The sequence below is a fragment of the Hermetia illucens genome, chromosome 1 (genome assembly GCF_905115235.1).
Source record: "Hermetia illucens chromosome 1, iHerIll2.2.curated.20191125, whole genome shotgun sequence".
NCBI lineage: Eukaryota > Metazoa > Arthropoda > Insecta > Diptera > Stratiomyidae > Hermetia > Hermetia illucens.
In genome coordinates, this window is record NC_051849.1 from 72,987,660 (window position 1) to 73,014,175 (window position 26,516).

The window sequence follows — 26,516 nt, forward strand, 5'->3', positions numbered from 1 at the left end:
GAATTTCATTCGGCTCTTTCTTAATTAATTTGCTTAAACAATGCATTTAATAGTGTGCAATTGCCTTAATGTTCGCCGCAGATTGCACATTATTCAATGCATACGAGCGAATTGATCTTGACAGGAGGCGAATGATTTGCCGCATCTGCAGGCGCATGCGCATGTTGCCGCAACATTGCCGAGTGAGAAAGGCTATGTAGCGGGAATAGAAGCGGTGCACGAAAAGACAGCGAGGATGTTGCTGGGGAGAAGAGTTTTGGCGGCAAGGGGATTTGGTTTTTGGTGCTGAGTGAGGACGGAGGAAAAAAAGAGGAGCGGTTTTTTGTTTTCTGGCTGGAGAATCGAGGAAGAGGAAAAAGGAATTGAAAAAGTCTTGGAGAGGAGGAAGAGGAAACGTTGAATTGGAAAAGTCTTGGAGAAGAGGAAGAGGAACGCAAATGATTTTTAAACGAAGGTTCAGGAACGCAAGTGATTTTTAAACGAAGGTTCAGTGAATAAGTTCAAATTGTTGACAAATCGTTCAATCGTTAACAAATAATAAAGGCACAGTGATTTAGAGAAAATAAAATAAAAAGTAGAAAAACAATTGAAAGGACAGATAATCGAAATATCAAATGAATAAAGTTAATATTTAGCGGCAGAAGTAGAGTGTCAGAATTCCCGCGCTGTGTATAAGCCAACCCAAACACATAAAAAGTGAAGTACGAAATTATAGATAGAAAGTGAATTAACGTTAGTTTTTTTTTAAGGACTATATATCTTGTAATGATTAATATTTTGAATTTAAAAACAAAAAAATAGGTACACCAGCCGCCAACCGAGCTCGGCGTGACGACCTGGGTGAGTCATTGTTTGGATTTTCTTTTTTTTTATTTTCTTTTTATTTTTATTTATTTTTCATTTGTTTTATTATTTTCTTCTTTGTATTTGAACAATTGTTTATTTTTATTTTCATTTTTGTTGTTATGATTAATATTATAGAATTTGATAAATAATGATTGCATAATCTGAAGTAGTTTGAGGACTTCCTCCCCTTAGTTCCTCCTTGCTCCCGCGGAATTCCTATAGAAGGGACATCCTCTAAACGAATCACTGGCCGGAGGATGTCGAGGAAGGGTGCGAACCTCAGAGGCCGCGCCTCGTACAAGATCTGAGGCGGAAGAGACGGCAATCGAGACGGTGATCCGTCGTGGATCTTCCCCTCCTTGATCGCAGCACTCGGGTCCGGAGACTTACGGCTCCACGCGCGCGGTCGAGCCGGTTTTTTTTTATTTTCCAATTTATTTCGCGTTCTGTTTGTCCATCGATAGGCCGTCGCGAAATCCTTGTAAAATCGAATTTAAAAATCCGGTGCGGACCCACGCATCGGAAAAGGCACGTTGTTTTAAGTAATGAAGCGTGAGGGATCAAAGCGCTCAAAGGAACCCCCCCCCCATTCCCGAGCCTGGCTAGCACAGAGGCGTGCAAGAACGTGTCGACCGAGCACTTTGATAGAGTTTCAATCTTTGTAGGCAGACCTTCACGGTCAATTTTGCCAATTTGTTTAGCTTTTTGGGATAGCTCTGCCCTCTAGGTCGTTATCGGCCACTCAGGATGATCGAACTGATCTCCTATTCCACACTTATCATTACATAGTTTTATATATACCAATTACGAAAATGTGGTTTCAAGAAAAAACGCGATTGAAAATAAAGTAGTGAATCACCTAACCATCGGCTCTATAAAAAATAAAGATTGTATACATATATATAATGACAGCCCCCGTGTCGTAGTTTGTAGACTGCATATATATACCGGTAAGCCAAAAGAGATTAGGAGGGTCTTCGCAATGTTAAGCGCGCGTATACCTGCGGTAGCCGAACGGTTTTTCCGGTTTATCGTATTTTAAGTCTAAGGGTCCACGCTAATTTTTAAAGCAAAAAATACAAAACCCATTTTTTTTAGGTTGTACATGTATTTCCCCTTTAAGAGAGGAAGTCCCCATACATGCAAAAGGAGGTTGTGCAAGTTTTGTTTGATCAAATGTAGTCATGTGTATCAAATGAAAGTACTTTTCAACGGTGACTGCTCAGTTCTGACATTTAATACACAAGAGCGGAAGGTGGGGGTTGGAAAGTGATCATTTCTTCCACGAACCCATTCTCAGAACTTACACAGCCGTAAAATTTGAAAAAAATCACATAGCTGGCTCCGAAGTAACTTCCATATGGATATCTGTTGAAATAAAGTTAATAATAGTATATTACAATAATGTTTAGTATTTAGTGTTGGCCGACCATAAAAGACAATGAACGGCGTCTTGCGGTAATGGAGACGAAGATGCTACGTTGGACTAGTGGCGTCACACGTTTAGATCACATCCGAAATGAGGATATCCGTGATCGTTATGGGGTTGCACCGATCGTGGAAAAGTTGCGAGAGAAGCGTCTTCGATGGTATGGTCACGCAATTCGTGCAAACGAGAATTCACTTGCAAAGATTGGTCTGAACATCGAAGTCGATGGTAAACGACCAAAAGGCAGACCTAAGCAACGGTGGCTTGATACGCTGGATGGGGATTTTAAAGCCTCGAGATTGCACCCAGATCAGGCATTCGATAGAGCCAAATGGCGAAGCCGATCACGACGAGCCGACCCCGCTTGTAAACGGGACAAAGGCTGAAGAAAAAGAAGAAAAAGACAATAATGTTTAGTATTCGACTCTAAACATCCTGTAAATTCATCTTAGAATCAGGACAATTTGCAGTAATATAGACTTAAAAAATATTGACTATAATATAAGGCATGAACCAACCAAATTGGTGGAAACCGCACTGTTACTAACAAAGTTATAATAGGTCAAATTTGTCGCTTTAGTGCAAATTCTAAAATTGCTAATTTCAGTACCCCGCGAAAGTGAACATTTTTTATAATATATGCGTATTCATTACGTGCTAAGTACTAATGGGACAAATATCCACTCAAACGTTTTTATATAAATTGATTGATTCGACGCGATATAACGGGGAATACTATGTTTTATATATGATTTGGTGTCGTACTTAGTGTCGGCTCGAGTACTTTAACAGCGAAGGGACATTTTGAATTAGTGGCTGAATCTATGGTAATGTTCAGGTGACTCAGAAGCAATCGGGATATCATCAACATGTTTTGGAGGGGCTGCAGTGTGAAGCCATTTAGCTGAGATTCACCCGAGCTCCACAGTAGTGTAGCAAAACTCACCACGACTCGAAACTCACCCGCATGAGAAGCTCGCCTACATATTAGTAGCAGGATAACAGCCATGTTCATTCTACAGTCAGCCGTAATTGTATTTTAACAAATAAATGATAACCAATTACAATCATTGAAGCTTGCGGAACTTGTAACAGCAAAAGGAGAAACTGTTGAAGAAAAACCAGCAACTCCGGAGGAAAATTCACAACGTCAAGATGTTGCAACAACAAACGGAGGAAACAAGTGCACTGCAGAAGCATCCAAAGACTCCTATTCACCACCCTGCGAACAAAAATACATTCCAGCAGAGGTTCCGGTACTACCCCCAGAGTTCCCCATGCCCCACATCCGAACCACAAAATAAGTCAGCTAAAATAGCTGAGCCATCGAAAGAAAAAAACAGGCACACTTCGAAGGAGTTGCCACAACTCTAAAGTTCTAAGGTTTTGTGTAAAACAACACCTTATTAAAATCGGTTCAATGTCTGTCTGTGCGTCTGTCCGTCTGCCCGTCTGTTTGTTGCACGCGATTTACTCGGAACTGCTGAACCGATTGCCACGAAATTTGGTGAGAGCATGTGTGACCCTTTACATGCCATTTTGGGTTGAGTTTGAGGGGTGCTCCTCCACATGCATATTTTCACAGAATATTGTCACTTGGAGAATCAAATGAAAGGGCTCGATTGGTACTTTTCGAAACTGATCTTATTTCTGATATTGGGGGAAACATAGGGGAGATAGGGCTCAAAATGTGTGCACTAAAAAGTAAACAGATCTCGTTCTCAGAACTAACCCAACCCAAAAATCTGAAAGAAATTACAGTGATGCAACTATATGTAATCTAGGCCCGGAAATACATCCCATTTCGGTATCTGCACAAATAAAGTTAACAACAGTATATTACCATGTTTTAGAAATTTACCAGAACCCCCTTAAATTCATCCCGGAGGTACAAAATTTGACACCAGCATAGGCACATAATTCTGAAAAGTTTTAATCCAACCATTATTACCAAAGTTATAGAAGGTCAAAGTTCAGTTTCAGGTAAATTTTGTGGCACCCTAAGAAGTGTATGACGTCATCATCATATAAAGTGAACTTATATGAACGATGGGGTTCATGGGGAGGTTTTAGTTTTCCTTTTTTTAGTTATTTGCATATTAATTACTCGAGGTAGACGTATGTCTATGCATGTGCTAATAAAGCTTGCGAGTAGTAAACAATATAATAGAATAATAGACATGTGTGTACCTGGTTACGGACGGTTATTAATTCACATACATAACGTACATATGTATACTTTTGTGCACGGTTTAAATTAGAAATGCGTGAACATGCGTCAAATCAACTTAGATGCACACATATGTATATATTGCGCATCGTCATGCGGTAATATACATAATAGAATGCACAGTATTTATGTCGTTAATATATATGAACATGTCATGGCAAAATATGACGGAATATTCTGTGTTCTTACCTATGTACGAACAGAAAATGGATTGCTGGTGGATCTACAGATCCTGTAACCTCGCTCAGGTCTTCAGGAAAATTTACCACCTGCGCTACTGTCAGTCTTTCTATCTTTTTTGTGGAAGTAGCCGACCTTGCATTCGTGGGCTCCTTAAAAAATGCAGCAACGTAATATCAAAAGTAATCTCTCGCAGCCAACTAAGGACAATGTACCGCACCACATCCGCATTACCGGTTCCCCTATCTTCTCGAATGTGTGTCCATTACCACCACAGAAGCTCGCTGTTTCTAGGGAAAAACTTAACATACTTTTAAAGCAAGGTATTTGCAAACCATCAAATAGCTGCTAGACTTCTCCACTACACATGGTCTCAAAGCCCAACGGCGAATTGTGACCATGTGGTGATTACAGACGTCTGAATGCTCAGACCATTCCAGACCGCTACCCCAACGGAACTACAACACCTACAATCGTCAGCTATTAGCCGCGTACATGGCAATCAAACACTTCCGATATTCCCTAAAAGGCATTCCATTCACAGTGTTCACGGACCATAAGCCTCAGGCATGGGACACTAAAGGCCGCTATAATCGCACATGATGACTCTTCGTGATCGCAAGTCCTGCCTTTCGTTCAATTTGGTTTACCTACAGCCGGACTCTCTAGCGACCAAACTAAAATCACCCTCCCATACCGTCATTCTTCGACAAAGGCTAACGCCCGCAAGGGTCCACACGTCTGCACACACTTCTAGGTTCGCGCGGTTGCTTCCCGGAAGCCCCTGCAGCCACAATTTAAGAGCCAACTTACCTCTCTTCGATGGTGATTTGTATCTGTCTCTCCGGAAACCAAGTCCGTTACCAAGACCGTTAGTGAGTTTCCAATCGGGGATAACTGACTGTATTCGAACGGAGCCTCATTTATAACCGATCGCCACAGTGAGTAAGCCCGACAGTGTTACGTGGGACTATGGTACGGTGCACCTCCTAACGCTCATGAGAACTAAATGAGTACACCAATGAATATTAAAAAAAAAACTAATAACAAACAAGCGGGACCCCGTACCACAAAGCTGGCCCACCAGGCAGAGGCACACTTCTGAAACGCTGAGAGCCAGGAGATTACACCCGAATAGGGTGAAGTTATAGTGCCAAGCAGTGGAGCCAAGGTTAGCATTGGCCTATTGTGAGGGCTACAACTAGCAAAGGCCACTGCTTAAAAGCAGGGAAAAGCAAAAGCACGTTTTAGATCAAGCCCCCGTGGTGCAGGCGCTAAATCAAGAGGCTTTAAGAAGACTTAGGATAGATCTAAGCCATCACTATCGGAACCCAGAAAGAGCGGGGCAGCGGAGATAAGCCTGCATGAGGGGATTAGTCCCGAAAAGGGCAAAACTGCACCCAAAAGAGGTGGGGGCGGATCCCAAGCAGGTCAAGGTTGAAAGCAAGAGTCAGGAAGCCCACCATTAGTTATGCTAATGCGCTCAAGAGTATTCAGCCGACCATACTGCCAAAAACATTGCCGGAGGAAATACTATCCGTGAGATTTGCAAGGAAGGGAGTGCGAAGCTTCACCGGGAAACGCTTTCCACCAGGTCATATACTGGTAGACACGCAACGGAAGACACTGCGGAATGGCTTATGACTATATTCCCTAACTTCTCACTCCAGAAATGGACAGAATAACAGTGTTTCTTTCTAAATCCCCGGCGCTTAAGACGGAGGATTTGAAGGGCCTCTTAATTGCTCAGAATGATGATTTCCATATGCCACTATTGAGAGTCTTCAGAAGCAAGGTGGAGTACAAAGGTATACTCCTCACAATCGGGATAGATGACCGCTCCCTAGTGATAATCAAACGATGAAACCAACATACCTATTGCCAAATGTGCACTGGAAAAATCCGAGGAAAGATTCTTAGTATTAGACATCGGATGGAAAACCCATCGAGATTCCCAAAGGAATCTAGGAGGCCGAAGAGGCTGAAAGGACTGGATCAAGCAGTGCTGCCCAGTGAAGAGGAGAAAGCTTGACGACCTAGACCTGGAGCTTCTGCAGGAGCTTCACCTGCAGTGATCAAAAAGGCAATCTCCAAGGCCAAGATTAGAATAGTGTTGGCTCAAGAATCTTGGGTATACCGGAGCAATCTCCAAGGTCAAGATTGGAGTAGTGCTGGCTCAAGAATCCTGGGTGTACTGGAGGTAGATTCGTGGTCTGCAAGGAGAAAGTATGCAGGTAATTTAGAACTCCTCTTGCAATAAACAAAGAGCTCGAATAATTTTTAAACGTGATTAAAATATAATGTCTTTTAGAGTTCCTGACCGGATACCTTGTAGCTCTCCAAGTTATTCTGGAAGCTGAGACACTGAGCTACTTCCCTGGAGACGACATCCGGATCCCACCGAAACTAGTCGCTAAACTGATGAAGTTATGTTAGAGAAGGACGCTACCACTTCTCTTCGGCTGCAATGCCAACCCCCATCACGAAATCTGGTAAATCAGTAACACTAATCGAAGAGGTGAGTAACTTCTTGCGTTTTTTGTTGGCAATCAATCTGAAACATATAACATGGGGAACACTCCAACATTCGTGACCAGCACTAGACAGTAGGTAGTAGACATAACACTCTGACGAATGGGTTGATCGAAAATTGGAAGGTGAGAGCGATGGGAAGAAAGGATGAGCCCTCTATGTCGGATCACAAAATAATCAGATTCAACATTAAGGGCAACTCCGAAATAAAAAAAAAATAATAAGGAACCCTAGGAGAACGGATTGGGACTCCTATGCAACGCACCTAAGCAACAACATAGCTTAGCTACAAAGGGTTGGTGGCATCACCAGTGAACTAGAACTAGAAGCAGTGGTGGAAGATCTCAATAAAGTCGTCTTTGACCCGTATGAGACCACCTCTCCGGCTAAAATAGTTAAGTCATCAACGGATATACCCTGGTGGAACAGGAACCCAACCCAAATAAGAACAGAGATCCGAAAACTCTTCAACCGCTTAAAACAAATTGGAGACTATTCGAGGTAGAAAACTGCACCGACTGCTTATAGCAACACGTCGATCGAAGCAAAACGGAACACCTTCAACGAATTCTGTGAAGGGATCGAACAAAACACAGAAGTAACCAGGCTTTACAAAGTTGCAACAAAACCTCATTACATTCGAGTAGATGTCTCTCTGTCCGTCTGTCAGTCACCCGATTTATTCGATTGCCGCGAAATTTGGTGAGAACGTGTGGTCTTTTGAATCCTTTTACATATAACCACTGACGCCACTTTGTGTTAAGTTTAAGGAGGGCTCCCCATACATGCGAAAGGAGGGTGTAAATTTTTTTTTTTTTCATAGAATGTGGCGATGTGCAGTATCAGATAATTTTTATGGACGAAGTAAATCGAGAATAGGTATACAATTAATTTATATGCATGCATTGTAGTGACCGAGGTTTCCCGACGGGAGCGGAATCTCATTCGCCTCTTTCTGAATTAATTTGCTCAAATAATTGCATTCCATAATTTGCAATTACCCTAATGTTCGCCGCAGATTGCACATTATTGAATGTATTCGGGCGAATTGATCTTGACAGATTTGCCGCATCCGTGGGCTCATGTGCATGTTGCTGCAACATGAACTCTCGGAGTTCAAGGCGAGCGCAGCGGGGACCGGTTCCTGGGCGGACAGTGCGATCCGGACCGGTTAATGAGGTCTCAGAATTGATCAGCTGAATTCGGCGGAGGAGATGATTCATATCTTGGAGAGTGGAGGATATCGATTTTTCTTCCGGTGAAACATTGCTGCGTGAGGAGGAGTTGATTTGTGGCTTGGAGAGAGAGTGAGCAATCGAGGCAGAGTCATCTTTTCTTTTTGTGGTTACAGGAAGATTTCGCTCTCGTCTTTGGAGGGTGAGGACCTGATATAAAGTCGCTAAAAGAGTCGACGTTAAGATCTGACGAAGAAAGTGAAATAGACGAATGACTGGAGAACTGATTGGAATAAATTCATGAGTAGGAGATCCGATAAACTTTTGAAATTGAGTGGAAAATGAAGTGTGAATTATTTGAAGAAGTCGTCCTAATAGATTACATAGAATGACAGCAAATGATAAGTTCATAAGTTAATCATTCAATTGATTCGGGAGTTAACTCTAAACGATAGTAAAATTATTTGAGTCAAACGGGTGCATTCGGTACTATCTTTCGACAAGAAGGATTATTGGTGCCGGAGTTGGAAAGAGTTAGAGGTAACTTGGAAGCTAACAAATTTGGGCTTTGGACAAGGGGATTTTAAAAAAAATTCACGTTGGTACCAAAGGAAAAAATTTTCAGGCAACCTGTTGGCAGGGTTCATTACTAACCGTACGCAACGCGACGCATTGAAAACCGGCTCCAGAAGAAATCACGAACGCTTAAAGTGATTTTGGAGAGAAAATTCGGTCGAGTTGTAGTGTCTCGAGGAAAATCGACCGTCCAGCACGACGGCCTAAATTGTTAAATTTCGAAATAATCTTTTGGAATTTCAACGGAAAACTGATTAGAAGCAACGAAATCAAGAATAAATGATTACTTCCTCAATAGAAAAGAAATTTAAGAAGATTTGAAAATTTATTCGGTATTTGTGTCATCCAATGTTTGCTCAAACTGATTTCCACTTTAAAAGAAAATCTGAGCATGAAATGTTGATGTTCAATTATCAGTCGGGCTAATGAAATGATATTATTTCCAAAACCAGAGACCAAGTGTTATCTAGGGTTGAAAATCACAACCGATAACAGCTACGATGATGAAATCCGCGCACGGTTGTTGTCAGCCAATAGAGCTATTTCAGCTTACAAAGACTGTTCCGCTCGAAACGTCTCACCATAGCGTCAAAGCTCTTACTGTACAAGACAATGATCTTGCCAGTCCTCATGTATTCCTCGGAGACTTCTTAGTAAGAAAAATTGCGAACCCTTGGCCGCGTTCGAGAAAAGACCCCTCCGAAAAATGTTTGACCCCCTACATGAGGATGGACGATTCCATAGCCTACATAACGACGAAAACTATGAGCGATACCATGACCGTCCGGTTGTGGATAGGTTACTCAATAGGTTACGGTGGACGGGTCACTTAATCCGTATGGATGAGGATGATCCCACCCGGAAAGTCTATAAGGGCAATATCTATGGTAGAAAAAGAAGACGAGGCAGACCTTGCCTAAGATGGAGCGATGGCGTAAGTCAGGACGCCAGAGAGCTTTTAAGGATATCGAATTGGCGGACCTCGGCGCAAAACCGGGATGTCTGGAGTTGCTTATTAAGGAAGGCCTAGATCGAATACCGTTTGTTGCGCCGTTGATGATGATGATGATAGAAGAGAAGTTGATAACAGGGTTAGCTAAAAAAGTAACAAATCCACATTATGGTATTATTCTGTTAAGGGAAAGTCGCACCGCGTCCTTGAAGAACTATTAGTGTATTAGGTATTAGACCCCCCCATCCTAAGAACTCAAATCATAAAAAAATTTACCTGGCTGCATTAAACTAAGTTAACTAAATTAAAATCAGTAGAACATATCTATCTAACCCCTAATTAGCACTCAATTTATCTTAGTTTCTCTACAACAGAACATACTACAGTCGTAGTCTTGAAGCAAAAAGGAAAACAGATCAATTCAGTATTTCGGAAATGAATAAAATTATTTGTAAAATAAAACATTTGGTTTTGTTTGTCAGTCCGGAATCAATATCTAGGGACACACTCAAGCATTTATCACTCTTTGGAAAACATCCTTCAAAGAAATACTCCATGAACATTACTCTCGAACGCAACTCACTTGTTCGCCAGCTAATAAGCGACTGATGGATGGCCATAAGCCAATGTTTACAAACTGAAGAGCATAATCTGCATTTGAAGAAAAACACATTCGAAAAAAGTTTCCCGCCCCATAGGCCCTACACCCTACAAAAGCTCTCATTGCCACCCACAGTATCAAGCCACCCCCAAAGCAAAGACCTTTCACTGTCCTTTCACAGAATTTCGTCGTCAGAGTCGAGAAAACCACGGAAGGGAACGGTCACATTAAAATTGCAATAAGTTTTTCGCTTTCCGGGATGAATTTTCTTCAAGTTTTCGTTGCAGTTTAGTGTTGACGCTTTAGTTAGAATATTCGCGCTGTTCGTCGCAATTGCAATATGTTTTCGCGCCTTTATTGCCGCTTGATGTCCGTAACGGTTTGCTTTCTGTTGGCGTGCTGTTATGAGTCGGTTAAATCACCTTCAATTTCCGGTTATCATTCCACTGGAGAACATAGAAATCTGAGCGGAAAGAGCTTTTTCGAAAATGGTTGGTATATTCGCTTAGCATTGGTTACCGGATAGACTAACACCCGGAGCGGATATTTGCTAAATTTAATTCGAGTTTAATTTCGAATTGAAAATTATTTCATAAATCTTGGAGTTGGTTCTATATAAAATTTGAGGTCTATTCATATTATGTGGGAATTTATTTGATATTCATGTTAACATAGTTACCGTTACTAAATTCTGTATACAATACAATAAAACAATGAGACCGCCTTGCCTCTGTCTGCTAGTGCGCGTAGAATATATAGTACCCTTGAAATTTTCTCACTATTTCCGAAAGTATTAGACGCAGATCTGGAAAATGTTTAACAAATTGGGAAGGTAGAAGTGTTGTGTTGTGTACCAAAGGTTCTAAATTTAATACCTTTTGAAGTTCGTCAGTACCTCAGTACCTTTTCTGATTTTTCAGCATTTTTAGTTAAATAGGTACTTTTCAACAAAAAAGTTAATATTTGGGAATATCACGTTTCGCTGAATGACAAAACGATCGAAAAGTTGAACTGGTAACTGCGGCCCACGTTGGGCCCCAACTATGTGAAGATTAGAGTCTAGCGTAGCATCGCCTTTGCACCGATATGGTCACCAAGGCTGTCAACCAACCAAACTCCCCAACAGGTTTGCCAGTCATGCACACCGACTGTAGGAGATAATATGAGGAACCAGACGGCGCGTGATGTAGCTAACCCGAAAGCTGGCCTTTCGGTGAGATAAGGGCCGAGGTTCTTGTGTTTGTCAGGACACAAAGATTTTATTACGCACCTTAACTCAATAGTCGAAAAAACTAAATCCACCCGGGGTAAAATACTCTAATAGAGACGTGAAGTCCTGAGGCGCTTGATACCACCGAAAATTTCAATCCCAAAGGAACTAAACTATCTACACTACACAATCATCTCCGCGACAAATGGCCCCCGTCTTCCTTTCCTCTTTGTGGGGGGGTCAGATGATATGGTCACCCTGCGGCGACCCACCCCAACCTAAACGTTCATCCCCTGCCGCCTCCAATATAACGGCGCGACCCTAATTACTTGAGAGGACTGACGCCTTCCTGGGGAGGGTTAGACCAAAAATAAATCAGGTCAATATATGATTAAACTTAATATTGAAATTCCCTTCTTACATTTTTCTTTTCCCAATTGGAATGATCTACTTATTTTGTATTTTATTATTTTGTATTTTATTTTGTTGTCTGCATACAAAATACTTAATATGCAAATATGGAATTGAGGAAATCAGGGTCTGCAAGTGTGTTAGAGTACTTCATTCAAAACCGTGACGGTACACTACAAGTTTACAGTACCCTGTAGTAGGCAATGTGATCAGTATTGCGCTCGCCAGAGATTATTACCCTGATTTGACTCAGGTACTCCTTTACAACTGAGTCAACTGGTATCCGACGTCAAATCACGACACAAATTGAACTGCCACCAGCGAGATTTGAACCGCGACCTTCCATACGACAGCCCTTCGCTCTAACCTCAGCTATACGGACTATGCTGACCCTAAACAAACAAACATTGCCTATTACCAAATATTATGCTTTTACAAGCACGTATATAAATTCAAGACCATTCGACATCAACAACGGTCTACGACAAGGGGATGCCCTATCATGCGCCCTCTTTAACCTGTCCCTCGAGAAAGTGATCCGTGACGCTGATGTAAATGCAAGAGGTACGATCCTCTTTAAGTCCACCCAACTACTGACGTACAAACTGCCTTCATCCAGATCGAGCAGGCGGCGCGAGATCTTGGGCTGCACATCAATGAAGGCAAGACAAAATATGATATATGGTGGCAACGTCAGCACCGAAAACCAACCTACAACATCAAACCGCACTAGTCAAACAGGAAGAATAAGGATAGGAGAATACAACTTTGAGACAGTTGACAATTTCTCCTATCTAGGGTCGAAAATCACAACCGATAACAGCTACGATGATGAAATCCGCGCACGGTTGTTGTCAGTCAACAGAGCCTATTGCAGCTTACAAAAGCTGTTCCGCTTGAAACGTCTCACCATAGGGTCAAAGCTCCTACTATACACGACTTGCCAGTCCTCATGTATTCCTCGGAAACTTGAGTTCTTAGCAAGGAAAATTGCGAGCTCTTGGCGGGTCACTTAATCCGTATGGATGAGGATGATCCCACCCGGAGAGTCTATAAGGGCAATATCTATGGTACAAAAAAAAGACGAGGCAGACCCTGCCTAAGATGGAGCGATGGAATAGGTCAGGACGCCAGACAGCGTTTAGGGATATCGAATTGGTGGACCTCGGCGCAAAACCGGGATGTCTGGAGTTCTTTATTAAGACAGGCCTAGACCGGATACCGGTTGTTGCGCCGTTGATGATGTACACGGTGCGGCAGCATAACTTCCTTTTTTCAAAACTCAATAAAAACTATTGTATGCATCGGAAAATATTTATTTATTTTTTATAATGTAGGTACATGTCTAAAGTTTTTATTTACATTGTTTTGAAGATCAAATCTGTTAGGTGACGTCCCCCATTCTCCATACATTCCGTAAACCGATTTCTGGCGTTTGTCATGACTCTTGTTAGCATAGCAGGTGTTATGTTGGCAATTTCTTCTTGGATGTTGGTCTTCAAATTGTGTAGGGTTCTTGGACGGTTCACATAAACACGGGATTTCAAAAACCCCATAGAAAAAAATCACAAGGGGACAGATCGGGAGAGCGCCATTCCAAATCGCCTCTAATTGAGATAAGGCGCTCTGGAAAGTGTTCCCTCAAAACAGCCATCGATGCTCTTGAAGTGTGTGCTGTTGCACCGTCTTGTTGGAACCAAGTGTCCCCCAAATCCAAATTTTCTAGCCGTGGGAAAAAAAATTCTGTAGCATGTTTACATACCGGTCCGAATTCACTGTCACTGTAACCTCATTTTCCTCAAAAAACCAGGGACCAATAATTCCAGCTGAGGAAATTGCACACCACACTGTGACTTTGGGTGAATGCAAAGGCTTTTGATGCAATTCTCGAGGGTTGGTGTCAGCCCAGTAGCGCATGTTTTGTTTGTTAACCGACCCACACAAATGAAAATGGGCTTCATCGCTAAAAAAAACAATAGCACCCTCGGGAACGACATCAAGAAGACGCTCACACGCGTTCATCCGAGAATTGAAGTCACGTTCTGAAAGTTCCTGCACTATCGCCATCTTATAGGGATGAAAATGAAGATCATCACGAAGAATTCTTCTCACAGAACGATCGGATAGTCCAAGGGCAGATGCGTATTTGCGCGCAGAACGTCGTGGCGATCGCAACATTGACGCTCCCACTGCTTCAATGTTCTCAGGTGATCTAACGGGCCGAGGGACTCCAGTTCTTCCTTTTGTCGCACTTGCAGTTTGTCTCAATGTAGTGACCCATCTAACAATTGATTTGCGGTCTGGGACGGGAGCCAACGGGGCTAAATTAAAGCGATTCCGAAATGCACGCTGTGTTGCAATAACCGAACATCCGCTTGAAAAGTAAACCTCAACGGCAAAGGCACGTTCCTCACTATTCCAATGCATTATGGCGACTGAACCGTGTCGGGACAAAACTTTACAGTATCCCCTCTTGAACGAGACCACTAGCGCTCCGCTATGACATCAACTAACTGAGTGGCACGCATTTTAAAAAAGGAAGTTATGCTGCCGCACCCTGTATGTGATCGTACTTCTATTTCCAATTGACTTCGTGCACAAAAGTATACATATAGCATTTACCGTACGTATATTGAATACCACTGGTTCGATGTTCAAATACATTTAGCTGAATTAGGCACTATCCAAAAGCTTCATTAACATATGCATATAAATAAATATCTCCAGTAATTGATATTGATATATGAATGATTAAAAAACTAAAATGTCTCGCAGCGACCTCCCACTTACATGAGCTCACTTTGTTGTGGTACTGACGAATTGATAGGTTATAACGACATCATACACGTTTTAGAATGGACAAAATTCACATAAAATATAAAAGTTTCACCTTCCATAGCTTTGTTAATAATAGTTAGATTTCCTTCAGACTTCCCAGAGTTATGCCTTGTGTTATCCCTTATACTACTCCCAAATTGTGCACATCTAGGATGAATTTAACTGGGGTTTGCGGCTAAATTTCTAAAATATGCTAATATACTTTACTATGATTATACTATGATTAACTTTATGTATGCATGGATCGGAACTGAATGTATTTTGAGGCCTTGATTTTGTCTAGATACACCAATGAGTTTTTTTCAGAATTTTCCGTTGGTTAGGTTGTAAAAACGAGACCTGTCACACTTTTTGAGGGTCATATTTTGAGCCCCCACTCCACTACCCGATATCAAATATGAGACCAGTTTCGAAAAGTACTAATTGAGCCCGTTCATTTGATAAACCATATAACCACATTCTGTGAAAAAAATGTCGCACCCTCCTTTCGCATATATTGGAAACCCCCTTAAACTCAAGACCAAATGGCGCCACCGCCGGTTATATGTAAAGGGATTCCCAGACCACACGTTCTCATCAAATTTTGTGATAATCGGTTCAGCCGTTTCCGAAAAAATCGAGTGTAACAGACAGATAGATAGGCAGACAGAAAGAAAGGAAGGGATAACCGGCATATTGCTGGAAGTGGTTTATTCAAATAAACCCCAACCATTGCAGGATCGCTCAGGACTTACTTGAGGAGACCACTTATGAATCTCAGATGGAAATTGCCATCGCAAGTGAACCCTACAGAAACGGTGACGGTGGTGTATGGATCACAGATTGGACTGGTGGAGCAGTGATATGGACGTGCGGTAGCCAACCTATACAATGCGGCATGAGTCAGTCGGCCAGTGGTTTCGTGTAGGCGAAAAAAGCGGTGTGTACGTGTACAGCTTCTACGCTAAATCCGTCTGGAAGCGCCTATAGAATTGTGATGCGTCGGCTGAGAGGTCATCCCCCCAGATCACGTGGCCTACTCTCTTGCTAAAAATCATCCAGGAGTTGTTTCCCCAGCAAGAGAGGGGCATTTACACATTTCAGAAATCCCTAATGTGACGGCAATTTCTGCACAACAAAACTCCGGGCTTGGACGGCATACCGAATAGAGCCACTAAGCTCGCCGTAAAATCCATATCGGACATGTCCGCTGAATTACTCGAAACGTGCATGTCCGAGGGGATATTCCCCATAGCTTAGAAGCGGCAACTGGTATTGCTGATCTGCGGGAATGGGAATGCGGAACGTGGTGGGCGCCACGGTATTCTTATAAGCTACTTATTGCCAGGGTTATTAACTCGATCTTACTTTACGCCATCCATGTTTGAAACCGTATTCCGAAAGAGGGTATGTGATCAGTCGGTGAATCATGCAATTATAGGCAGCAATTTTTTGGGAAAACAAAATTAATTAATTAAACAAAAGGAAGGATTTATTTTGACATCATCATGGTAAAGTTGAGTTCATCAGAGCACCCCCGGAGAGAGAGGAGATAAAGAGAGTATGGAGAAGAAAGAATAACGTCATCTCTGCCTAACATAGTCGAAGATTTCCTGAAATCACGACCCGCTAAAAGGTTATGATGCCTCGTACAAGGGCTATTTTCGTAACAATAATAAGCTTATTGGTGGGGCAATGGGCGCTAGACCAAAAATCACTCTGGAAGACATATATGGGAAACACTTGTCGGAAAGTCACGAGGGCTCTGTTGACTTGTAGATCCATAGCAAGAAAACATTTTTTTGCAGCCCGAAGATACTACTTTGCATATGTACTGCAATAGTAAGACCAATGATTACCTATGGAACGGTAATCTGGGCAGAAAGAACCGAACTCAGCACACAAGCCAGGGAATTACATAAGCTCCAAAGGCTGGCTTGCGTGTGTATGAGTAGGGCAATGAAGACATGCCCAACGGCATCTCTGGAGGTCCTTCTGGGATTAACCCCTCTCCATCTGCACATACAGATGCAGGCAAGGAGGGCAATATTCAGGATGGCCGGTAGTATGAGTGAGGCGGGGAGCTGCCGAAATCGAAGGAAGATTGATATTCTTTCTAGGCGGTATCTCGAATTACTGATACCAAGGGATAACATGGCAACGAGGTTTCACTTCGATAAGAAGTTTGAAATACGTTTGAGTAACAAGGCGAATTAGGAGAGCGTGGCTGCGACATACGGCTTAAATCAGCAACTGATTACTTGGTACACTGACGGATCCTTTACAGTAGAGGGAGCGGGTGCCATTGGTCCAAGGAAAATGTACTTTGAGCCAATGGGCAGGTGCACTAACATATTCCAGGCCGAAATATACGCCATAGATAAATGTGCCTCCTTTAATCTGCAAAACAATTATAGGGGGCAGAACATAGCTATTCTCACCAATAGCCAAGCAGCGATCAAGGCACTTAGGTCCAACCAGGTGAACTCGGCTCGTCCAACAAGGTTTGGATCCATGCCATGCTGAGTTGGAAGGCAACGAGCCACCGGACGAACTAGCCAAGAAGGGAGCAAGGACGCCTTTACACGGGCCAGAGCCCTTCTGTGGAATCGGAAACGGTTTCATGGCTATGAATCTAAGAAATGAAGAGGAACGGTTGAGGGAACTATACTGGGCGGGTCTACCAGGGATGGAGCAGTCCAGAGTGTTCATTTAGGGATACGAACCCATACGCACAAAGAATTGCTTAAACCTCACCGAAAAGAAGATCCGAATCAAAGTGGGAATTTTAAGTGGTCATTGTCGGCTGAACTATCACCTAGGGAAGCTAGGGATATCTACGGACACTGCCTGCAGGTTTTGTGAGAAATATGACAGTGTCCGGCACTTGTGCAAAGTAGGTCGAGGAATCTGGGGGAACACTTAATACCAGATGCAAAGCTGAAAGATCTGGAAGTAGAGAACATACTAAAGTTCCAGACGGTTATAGGCTTGCTTGAAATACTGTAATCAATAGGTACACTTTACCCAGTAAAGGAGGCACAATAGTTCTTTACGGACGCGGTGCGACTTTCCCTTAACAGAATAATAATGGTGGGGCAATCAGTCAGGCAGGCACCTCCCTTGCTCTTCCAACCAAACCCCCTCACTCGCGTGGGTACAAAAGGAGGTGGTCGGGCAAGGAGCAGCCTTTTCTGCAATCACCGTTGCACATCGCAACAATGATTGCCCCACCAATAAGCTTATTAATGTTTCGAAAAGAGGCCCTCTTCAAGGCACCGCAACTTTTACAGAAGAAGTGACTGTTGTGGGTTTTTAGCGGGATAGAAAGGAGTGACTTTTTATTCTTTCTCCCTCCCTCCTTGGCAAGGTTGGAAAATCAAACTTTGACATGATGATATCAAAATATTCCCCATTTGCAACGCCTTAACTTTCTAAGAGGAGGTCTCTGCAGCGATTTTTCAACCACCACGAGTTTTTATCAGACTTGAAGAGGGGAGACCTCCTCCTCCCTCACCATAAAGTTCTCACCCCTTCCAGGGATGGGGCTTAAATTGGGAAATCGACCAGTCATGCACGATAACTGGTAGCCAGTAGAGCTGTTGAAATATCTGAAGAACAAAACTCGCGGCTAAAAACGGGAGAAATTAGAACCTCTATCTCAAGAGGCTTTGGCTATATTGTGTTTGTATTGCCGCACTTTAAGGTTTCTGTAAAAAATGCCTGATATGTACTATTCCACTGGCAAGGTCAATTGACCAGCAATCACTGAACCGCCAAAGCCACTTCTAATTTATATTGTTGAAGAATCCAAACATCTTTTGCAGAATATTTGGAACTGCCAAATGGCAAACATAAACAGGCAGGAGGCTTCGACTGCTGCTCTCACTGCGAGGAAAATTCAAAAATCGTCGCTCATTCAATAGTGGAAATCGACACTAAGGATTACTTTTAAAGAAAACCAAGTCAATGGGAAAAAGTAGCGACATGCGGCTTTTCCTAGCCCACAATATTTATTTTAGATAATCGAAGTATTATTCCCACAAAATTCGAAAGGAGGAAATCATTTCAAGAAAGCCGTAGCATTGTGGAGGTTCAGTTATTGCAGGGGGCGCTATCGAGTTTAAAATTCGGTCGAAGTTAGCCTTCATCAGTGGGGACATTTACGCTAAATATTGGAACAGCAGATATCTAGAAGCCCACCAGATAGGTGAAATTTTTTACCCGATCTCAACGTAACTGAAAATTTTCGGGGGTAGCTGCCTGGAGAATAAGCTGGAAACATCAAGTTGGGGTGAAGTACCCTGAAACCATATTAATAAATTATAGCGCTTCAAAGAGAATGTATGAAAGCGTTTAATATAGGTCAAGGTCAAATAATATTAGAGACGATATAATCTTTTCTTCAGTTATTTTTTTTTCATTATTTCCCTTTTTTTGACACACCTAAAAGCCATGAAATTTTCCCTATAAGTTCAATCATTGAGAAAAGTCTAATTATTTTCAGGTAACCAAGCCTAATTTATAGAACATCGTACCGATCTGTATTCAGTATTTTAGGAGATGACGAAAAATTTTCAAGTGTCTTACCTTTTCTACGTATACGATAAATTCTCGGGATACACTTCTGGCTTCAATGCGCCATTCAGTACCATTCGTTCTCTCAGTTTCAAATCTTGAAGTCTTCAGAGAATCGTTTGCCTTATACCCGCGGCCTGATTCTTGCTTTAGCTGAGCAAACGCAAATTGAATTACCTGAGGATCTCCTCCTCCTTCCCACAACTCGAGAATGTGTGTAGGGTGATCCGCATCCTTCACTCCGCAGGATTGCTGAGCATCAGTAGTACGTTGATATTGCTGTTTTCTGGATCCTGTTAAGGTTGGTTTTATTGTATTTCGTGCTAAGCGCCGCCGACCATACAATAGAATCATGGATGGACCACGTCGAGGTACAGTTAAGCCCTTGACTGCTTAACGTAAGTACCCGTCGTGGAAACTTAATCCTACGGTCCTCTTCAGACACGGATTGATTTTGTGACCACAATCAGAGCCCCGCTGAGACAAGCAACAACCGTACCAGTCTATACCAAGTGTATACCTATACCTAAATCTCTACCGAACTAAGGAGTACGGTACCCGTGTTGAAACGCAACACCACGCCGAGGCCTTCTCGCTTGAGCACAACCACAACCACCATGAAACTCCCACTAGGGGGCCTATCGTAAATAACCGAGTTGTACTCACATACAACGGGAGTTCACCCGAAGTATGAGAGTCCAGGGGCTATCCCGGTTCCCATGGTACCAGTATACCCCTGGTAAGGTTTCGTGCAGACTCGGGGTTGATCGCCGTGATTAGGCCTTTGGAGCATCCACCTACTGCATCACGGCCAGCAAACCAAAGTGAGTACAGCGTCTCCCGGTGCCACCACTATGGAGGTTCTTCTAAACCACTTGGTTTTGGTTTGGCCGACAGGGTTGCCGCTCCGTCTTCCTCACCGCCACCTCTGAGCACCACGTCGAAGTACAACCAAAAACCACGCTTGGCTGAAAACCCTATTTCCTCACGAAGGCCTCCTTGTAGACATGAAAAGCCCTTCTTAGCCCTCATAGCCTTTCTATATCTAATCTCCACTTTAACTCAGATTAGAACAACATTAAAAGAAACGGATAATCTCCGTTCGTTTAGGCGCATGAGGTGGAGTGCGGTTATCGTTATATTGGTGGTAGATAGCAGCTGTAGTAGCTGTTTTGGCTGTATTGTTGCCGAGTCGGCATTTTGCAGCCAGCAGGCACACCTCAAGCTCTAATACCACAAAATCATCATCATATGCGACCACTATCGTTTTATCGATGTCCAATATCCGTATAATTTTATCCACCATTATCAACTAGAGCACAACGGAGATGGCGCCATTCTGTATACGGTCCCAGTTTGGGGAACAGAGCGGCATATTTTATGTAACGTGCGGTTTACAGAAGAACAGCCTTAATAGTGTGTTCTGCCTTCCTGATCATCGCAGATGATGCGGCGTTCGTCATCTCATGATGCCGATTAACATTTTGGCAGCCGAAATGATGAACATATGTAACATCAGAGAGATCTATAATTAGATGGCAACAGCAATGGTTTCACTCAAAAAAGAGTCGCTGTTCCCACGGGGAGATCAATTATAATCTCACCCACTTTTCCACCGCCCATGATGGATACCGGGTATACCTGTATAGCTTTAAAATAATCACTCACTTGATTGTCCAAACTGCGAAGAGGTCCCCGAAAACCCAACGCACATATGCTTCCAATGCCAGCGGTTCGTGGAAGGAAGGAGGAACATAGAGGAAACTGTAGGTGGAATGGTATCACTGGAAAATTAAAACACTTTTCGATGACATGGCAGGCCATCGTATTATTATTATTATTCTGTTAAGGGCAAGTCGCACCGCGTCCTTGAAGAACTATTGTGCCCCTTTTACTGGTTATAGTGTACCCATTGATCATAGTATCTCAAGCAGGCCTATAACCATTAGGAACTTTAGTATGTTCCCTGCTTCCAGATCTTTCAGCTTTGCATCTGGTATTAAGTGTTCTCCCAGATGCCTCGACCTACTTTGCACAAGTGCCGGACACTGTCCCAGGACGTGTATAGAGGTTTCGTCCTCCTCCTCACAGAACCTGCAGGCAGTGTCCGTAGATATCCCTAGCTTCCCTAGGTGATAGTTCAGCCGACAATGACCAGTGAGAATTCCCACTATGATTCGGAGGTTCTTTTTGGTGAGGTTTAAGCAATCCTTTATGCATATGGGTTCGTAACCCCCAATAAGCACCCTGGACTTCTCCATCCCTGGTAGGCCCGCCCAGTATAGTTCCCTCGACCGTTCCTCTTCATTTCTTAGATTCATGGCCATGAAACCGTTTCCGATTTCACAGAAGGGTTCTGGTCCGTGTAAAGGCGTCCCTGCTCCCTTCTTGGCTAGTTCGTTCGCTGCCTCGTTCTCTTCCAACCCAGCATGGCCTGGAACCCAAAATATCCAGACCCTGTTGGACGAGCCGAGTGTATTCAGTTTCTCAAGGCATTCCCATACCAGTTTAGCCATCAAATGCTCAAATGCTGGCAGCATTAAGGATCTCCCTGGGAAACTATTTGCCGTATTCTCTGCAGAACTTCCACACATTAGTGAATGCTGGGAATCTGAAAACTTTTCCTCTGGGTTGACGAAGGAAATTTTGATTAAGATTTTGAAGCTGGGCATTCGCCTTGAATACTGCTACAAATATAATAGTTCAAATAAACCTGGGGCGTATCAAAGAGCAGGGGACGGTTTCCACTGTAGTTTCTCCAGTACCCACCACGTCAACATCCTTCGGATAATTGTAGAGCAGTGCGCTGAGTTTACATCCCCACTACATCTGCCCTTCATCAATTTTGAACAGTTTTAACGTAAAAGGGGTATTCCGAACAAACTAATAGCGGCTAAAACAGATTACCAAGAATAACGACGCATAGGTGAAGTTCACGCGCTCTGCTCCACATAAGAGTTCATGGCAAACAGATATTGCCCTCAGGAACTATTCATTTAGGATTTGGTGCAGTAAATTCAAGAAAAAATCAAAAGATCAGTAACTGCAGATTCTAAAAACGAAACCTAAACTTAGCACTCTCCAATCGAACCCTTTCATTTGACAATAAGTTCAACTGCCTTCCAACTGACGACAAACTCAATCATATGTGGTTTATTCAAATTATTCATAAAATTCATCATCATCAACGGCGCAACAACCGGTATCCGGTCTAGGCCTGCCTTAATAAGGATCTCCAGATATCCCAGTTTTGCGCCGATGTCCACCAATTCGATATCCCTAAAAGCTATTTGGCGTCCTGGCCTACGCCATCGCTCCATCTTAGGCAGGATTTGCCTCGTCTTCTTTTTCTACCATAAATATTGCCCTTATAGACTTTCCGGGCTGGATCATTCTCATCCATACGGATTAAGTGATCCACCCACCGTAACCTATTGAGCCGGATCCACAACTGGACGGTCCTGGTATCGGTCATAGATTTCGTCATTGTGTAGGCTACGGAATCGTCCATCCTCATGTAGGGGGCCAAAAATTCTTCAGAGGATTCTTCTCTCGAACGCAGATAAGAGTTCGCAATTCTTCTTGCTAAGAACCCAAGTCTCCGAGGAATACATGAGGACTGGCAAGATCATTGTCTTGTACAGTAAGAGCTTTGACCCTATGGTGAGACGTTTCGAGCGGAACAGTCTTTGTAAGCTGAAATAGCTCTGTTGGCTGACAACAACCGTGCGCGGATTTCATCATCGTAGCTGTTATCGGTTGTGATTTTCAACCCTAGTTAGGAGAAATTATCAACGGTCTGAAAGTTGTAGTTTCCTATCTTTATTCTTCCCGTTTGACCAGTGCGGTTTGGTGTTGTTGGTCGATTCGTCTTCGGTGCTGACGTTGCCACCATATATTTTGTCTTCCCTTCATTGATGTGCAGCCCAAGATATCGCGCCGCTTGCTCGATCTGGATGAAGGCAGTTTGTACGTCTCGGGTGGTTCTTCCCATGATGTCGATATCGTCAGCATAGGCCAATAGTTGGCTGGAAATTACTTTGAATTATTCATAAAGGTATTTACATAACTAAAGGATGTTTCATTTGGACTTCTTTTTAGATGTGGCTTTTTTATTTGATAATGCGCGGTTTGTGTCAAACCTCCATGTTATTTTTACTCCCTGACAAACTCATCATTGATAGATTAACATGAGCATTCGGGAAAAAGTTTTTTCTTGTGCTTAGAGTATGTACGGTGTGCATCATCGATCCTCCAAAAACCACTGCCAATACCATTCACAAGCTTAAAATCCAGTTTATATTTTTGAATAATATTTAACCCCGCAGACCCACCACATCCTGCAGTGAAAAAAAATATAGCAAGGGTAGATGAGAGTGTTCACATAGACCATGGTTGATTCGGCGCCGATCTCAACAGCTTGACTTGTTCTACTCAACTTGGCGATTTTTGCTTAAGGATCTTGACCTTAAAGCTTAAAAATTTAACTCATTCATGAGCTAAAGTCGCCTGACTTAGGGTTGCGGAATACCTTCAGCGACTGGGCTCTGGATCAGCAGAAAGAAGTCCGTTGTTTTATTGCCGAAAATTCTTCAGTAAGGAGGCGCATTTCTAGCTTAATCGATATGTTAATAAACAGAATTGCCATATTTGAGACGATCAACAACCTGAGAAGTTTCAAGAGCTACCAATACCTCCACAGAAAACAATGATTTGGCTCAGAAATCAGGCATCAGTAATTACTGCTATCGAACCATGAGTTTCAATTTCAACAAAATGGCGCTATTTGCCATAAAGCCACAGTTCAGTCAACGCTTGATTTCACGATTAAACTCGGTAAATTGGCCACCTAGATGATGTGACATCATTCCTTTAGATTATTTTCTCTGGGTTTATGTGAAGTCCCTAATCTTCATCGATAAGCCAACTTTAGTCTAAGCTTTGGAAGCCAGCATCACTTGAGATATCGAGTACTATACTCGAACGCATTGTTCCAATTTGGACCATGAGGATGTATGAAAAATTTCGTCTGGAAATGATTGGATTTTTAGCAGGTATGGCATATCTTAGTCCATACCTTAGTCTTCCAGTAGGCCTGGCAACTGTCCGGCTGTTGCTTCACCGACGAAAATCCAACCGTTTCCTGGTAAAAATTTTCATGCAACGAGTCATGTATGCTTTCATGTAGCCAGTTCTCCGTCTATATCCCACCTTCCACAAAGGACCATAGAGGATCCAGATATAAGTTTAGTGGAAGAAGTTAATGAAGAGAATCGATTTGACCTGAAATGTCAATGATTCAAAGTCACCATTATTATCATTGTATAACGTCAAGTGTTTTTGTTTCATGAATCCATTGAAATAAAAACGCATTTCTGAAGTTCATCCTTCGTAAATGACATAACTGACATTGTATTAAGAAACAGAAATCACTCTTCAAAAATTCCATTTGCAAGTTGATACAATTTTATGCGAATCTGTTTACCTCAATTTTAGATGGTCGCCAGCGTCGAAGTGTCTTTCTCCTGAAGTACAATGCGACAGATAAAATAATTTTCCAAAGTAAGGAAAAGCCAGCAACAAATAAATCGCAACCAATGCAACGACCTCGCTTCTACCTGCCTCGAAGGACATTTCTCCCGCTCGATCCGAAAACATTCATTTGCTACGATCGAAATTCCTATGAATGCGGCAACAAAACCGCTTTGTATCGCGACCGTATCCTGGGCGAATTCCATAAATCTGCAAAAATGATTGTGAATGAACCAAATTTCTACAACGTTGACTACAGGAGAAAATACCATTCAAGATGGGATTTCAGGGAGGCTATGATGGACTACGACGATGGGAGTATGGCGACATGCATGGTAATGAAAGCTAAAGTACGGATTTTAAGAAAACGGGATCCGCCGATGAATAAACTACCGCTTGGGAAGTTTTTTCCAAAGCGGAAACTCTTCAAGATGTTTCAGGAGATAAGAAGTTGCGCCATCGTATCGAGTGCTGGTTCGATGAGGAACTCAAGATTGGGGCACTTTATCGGTAAGTTTTTATTTAGTTAAATTTATTCTTATAAATGTCTAGATTCTATAAAATTGAATCGTCAATATCCAGTTACTAGGGAATATGAGTTTTCGTTAATCAAATAATACAAGTTTAAGTTCTCATGACATCCTTCATACTAACAGCACAATCATTCTCATTCCGACAGGATTCAAATAAACTCTATAATAACATAATATTTCCCTGCAGAACAGGTATTTGTGATTTTCGTTCCATTCCTTGTGAAAACCGCCTAGCCCTTTACATTTCCGGCACAGATAGAATATGTCTTGCGCTCTAGTGCAGGCTCTGGGCATGTAGCCAAACTGCCAGTAAATTAAAGTGGTTGTGAACTGAATTCAGTTGAAGCCCAACTGACTTTATGGACGCCAAGAATGTGTTTCCTCATCACATGACCGAGCAAGGTGTTGTCAGAGCCTACCTCAGCATTCAGATCACCCATCACAATCACAATGTCACCTTTGGGAGACCACTCCTTAACTATGTGTAATTACTCGTAGAAAGCATACTTCTTACTATATTGCAAGTCTCCGTTGTTAATGCACATCACTGGCAATTGTGTCCTTAATCTGGACCGGAATCTTGTAGCCAGATCTCTGCGGTGTGCCAGAAATCGGTTCCCAAGTGAAGAGAGCACGCCTTGCGGCAGCCGTCAGAAACAGCCCGAGCACATTGTCCTTAGTGTCGCAAGATCGAGAGAAGTACTCGCCAGGGTTTCACCATCTTACTTCGCTTACGCCCAGATTGTGCAGTTTATTTCCGCTCAAGTTTCAGAAAGCGAGTTTTCTAGGAACTCTCGCTACCGTCGTCGAGGAGCGTTTTGCAGAGGTAGTAGCCGTGAGTCAGTCCCTATTCGAGGCGTTGTGGAATTTCAGTTTTTACATTTGCAGTTTGCTAGCCCAAAAATGTCTCTTTT

General features: G+C 42.7%; 1 protein-coding gene across 1 annotated transcript in view; it reads left to right on the forward strand.

The window, feature by feature from the left end:
• The first annotated feature begins 10,728 nt into the window (after positions 1-10,728).
• LOC119661184 (beta-galactoside alpha-2,6-sialyltransferase 2) overlaps positions 10,729-26,516 on the forward strand; it is a 42,366-nt gene continuing 26,578 nt past the window's right edge. Inside the window, exons 1-2 of the mRNA XM_038070402.1 lie at positions 10,729-11,012; positions 25,034-25,579. Of these exons, the coding sequence (XP_037926330.1) occupies positions 10,862-11,012; positions 25,034-25,579 (697 nt within the window). The 5' untranslated portion in view covers positions 10,729-10,861. The remainder of the gene's footprint in view (positions 11,013-25,033; positions 25,580-26,516) is intronic.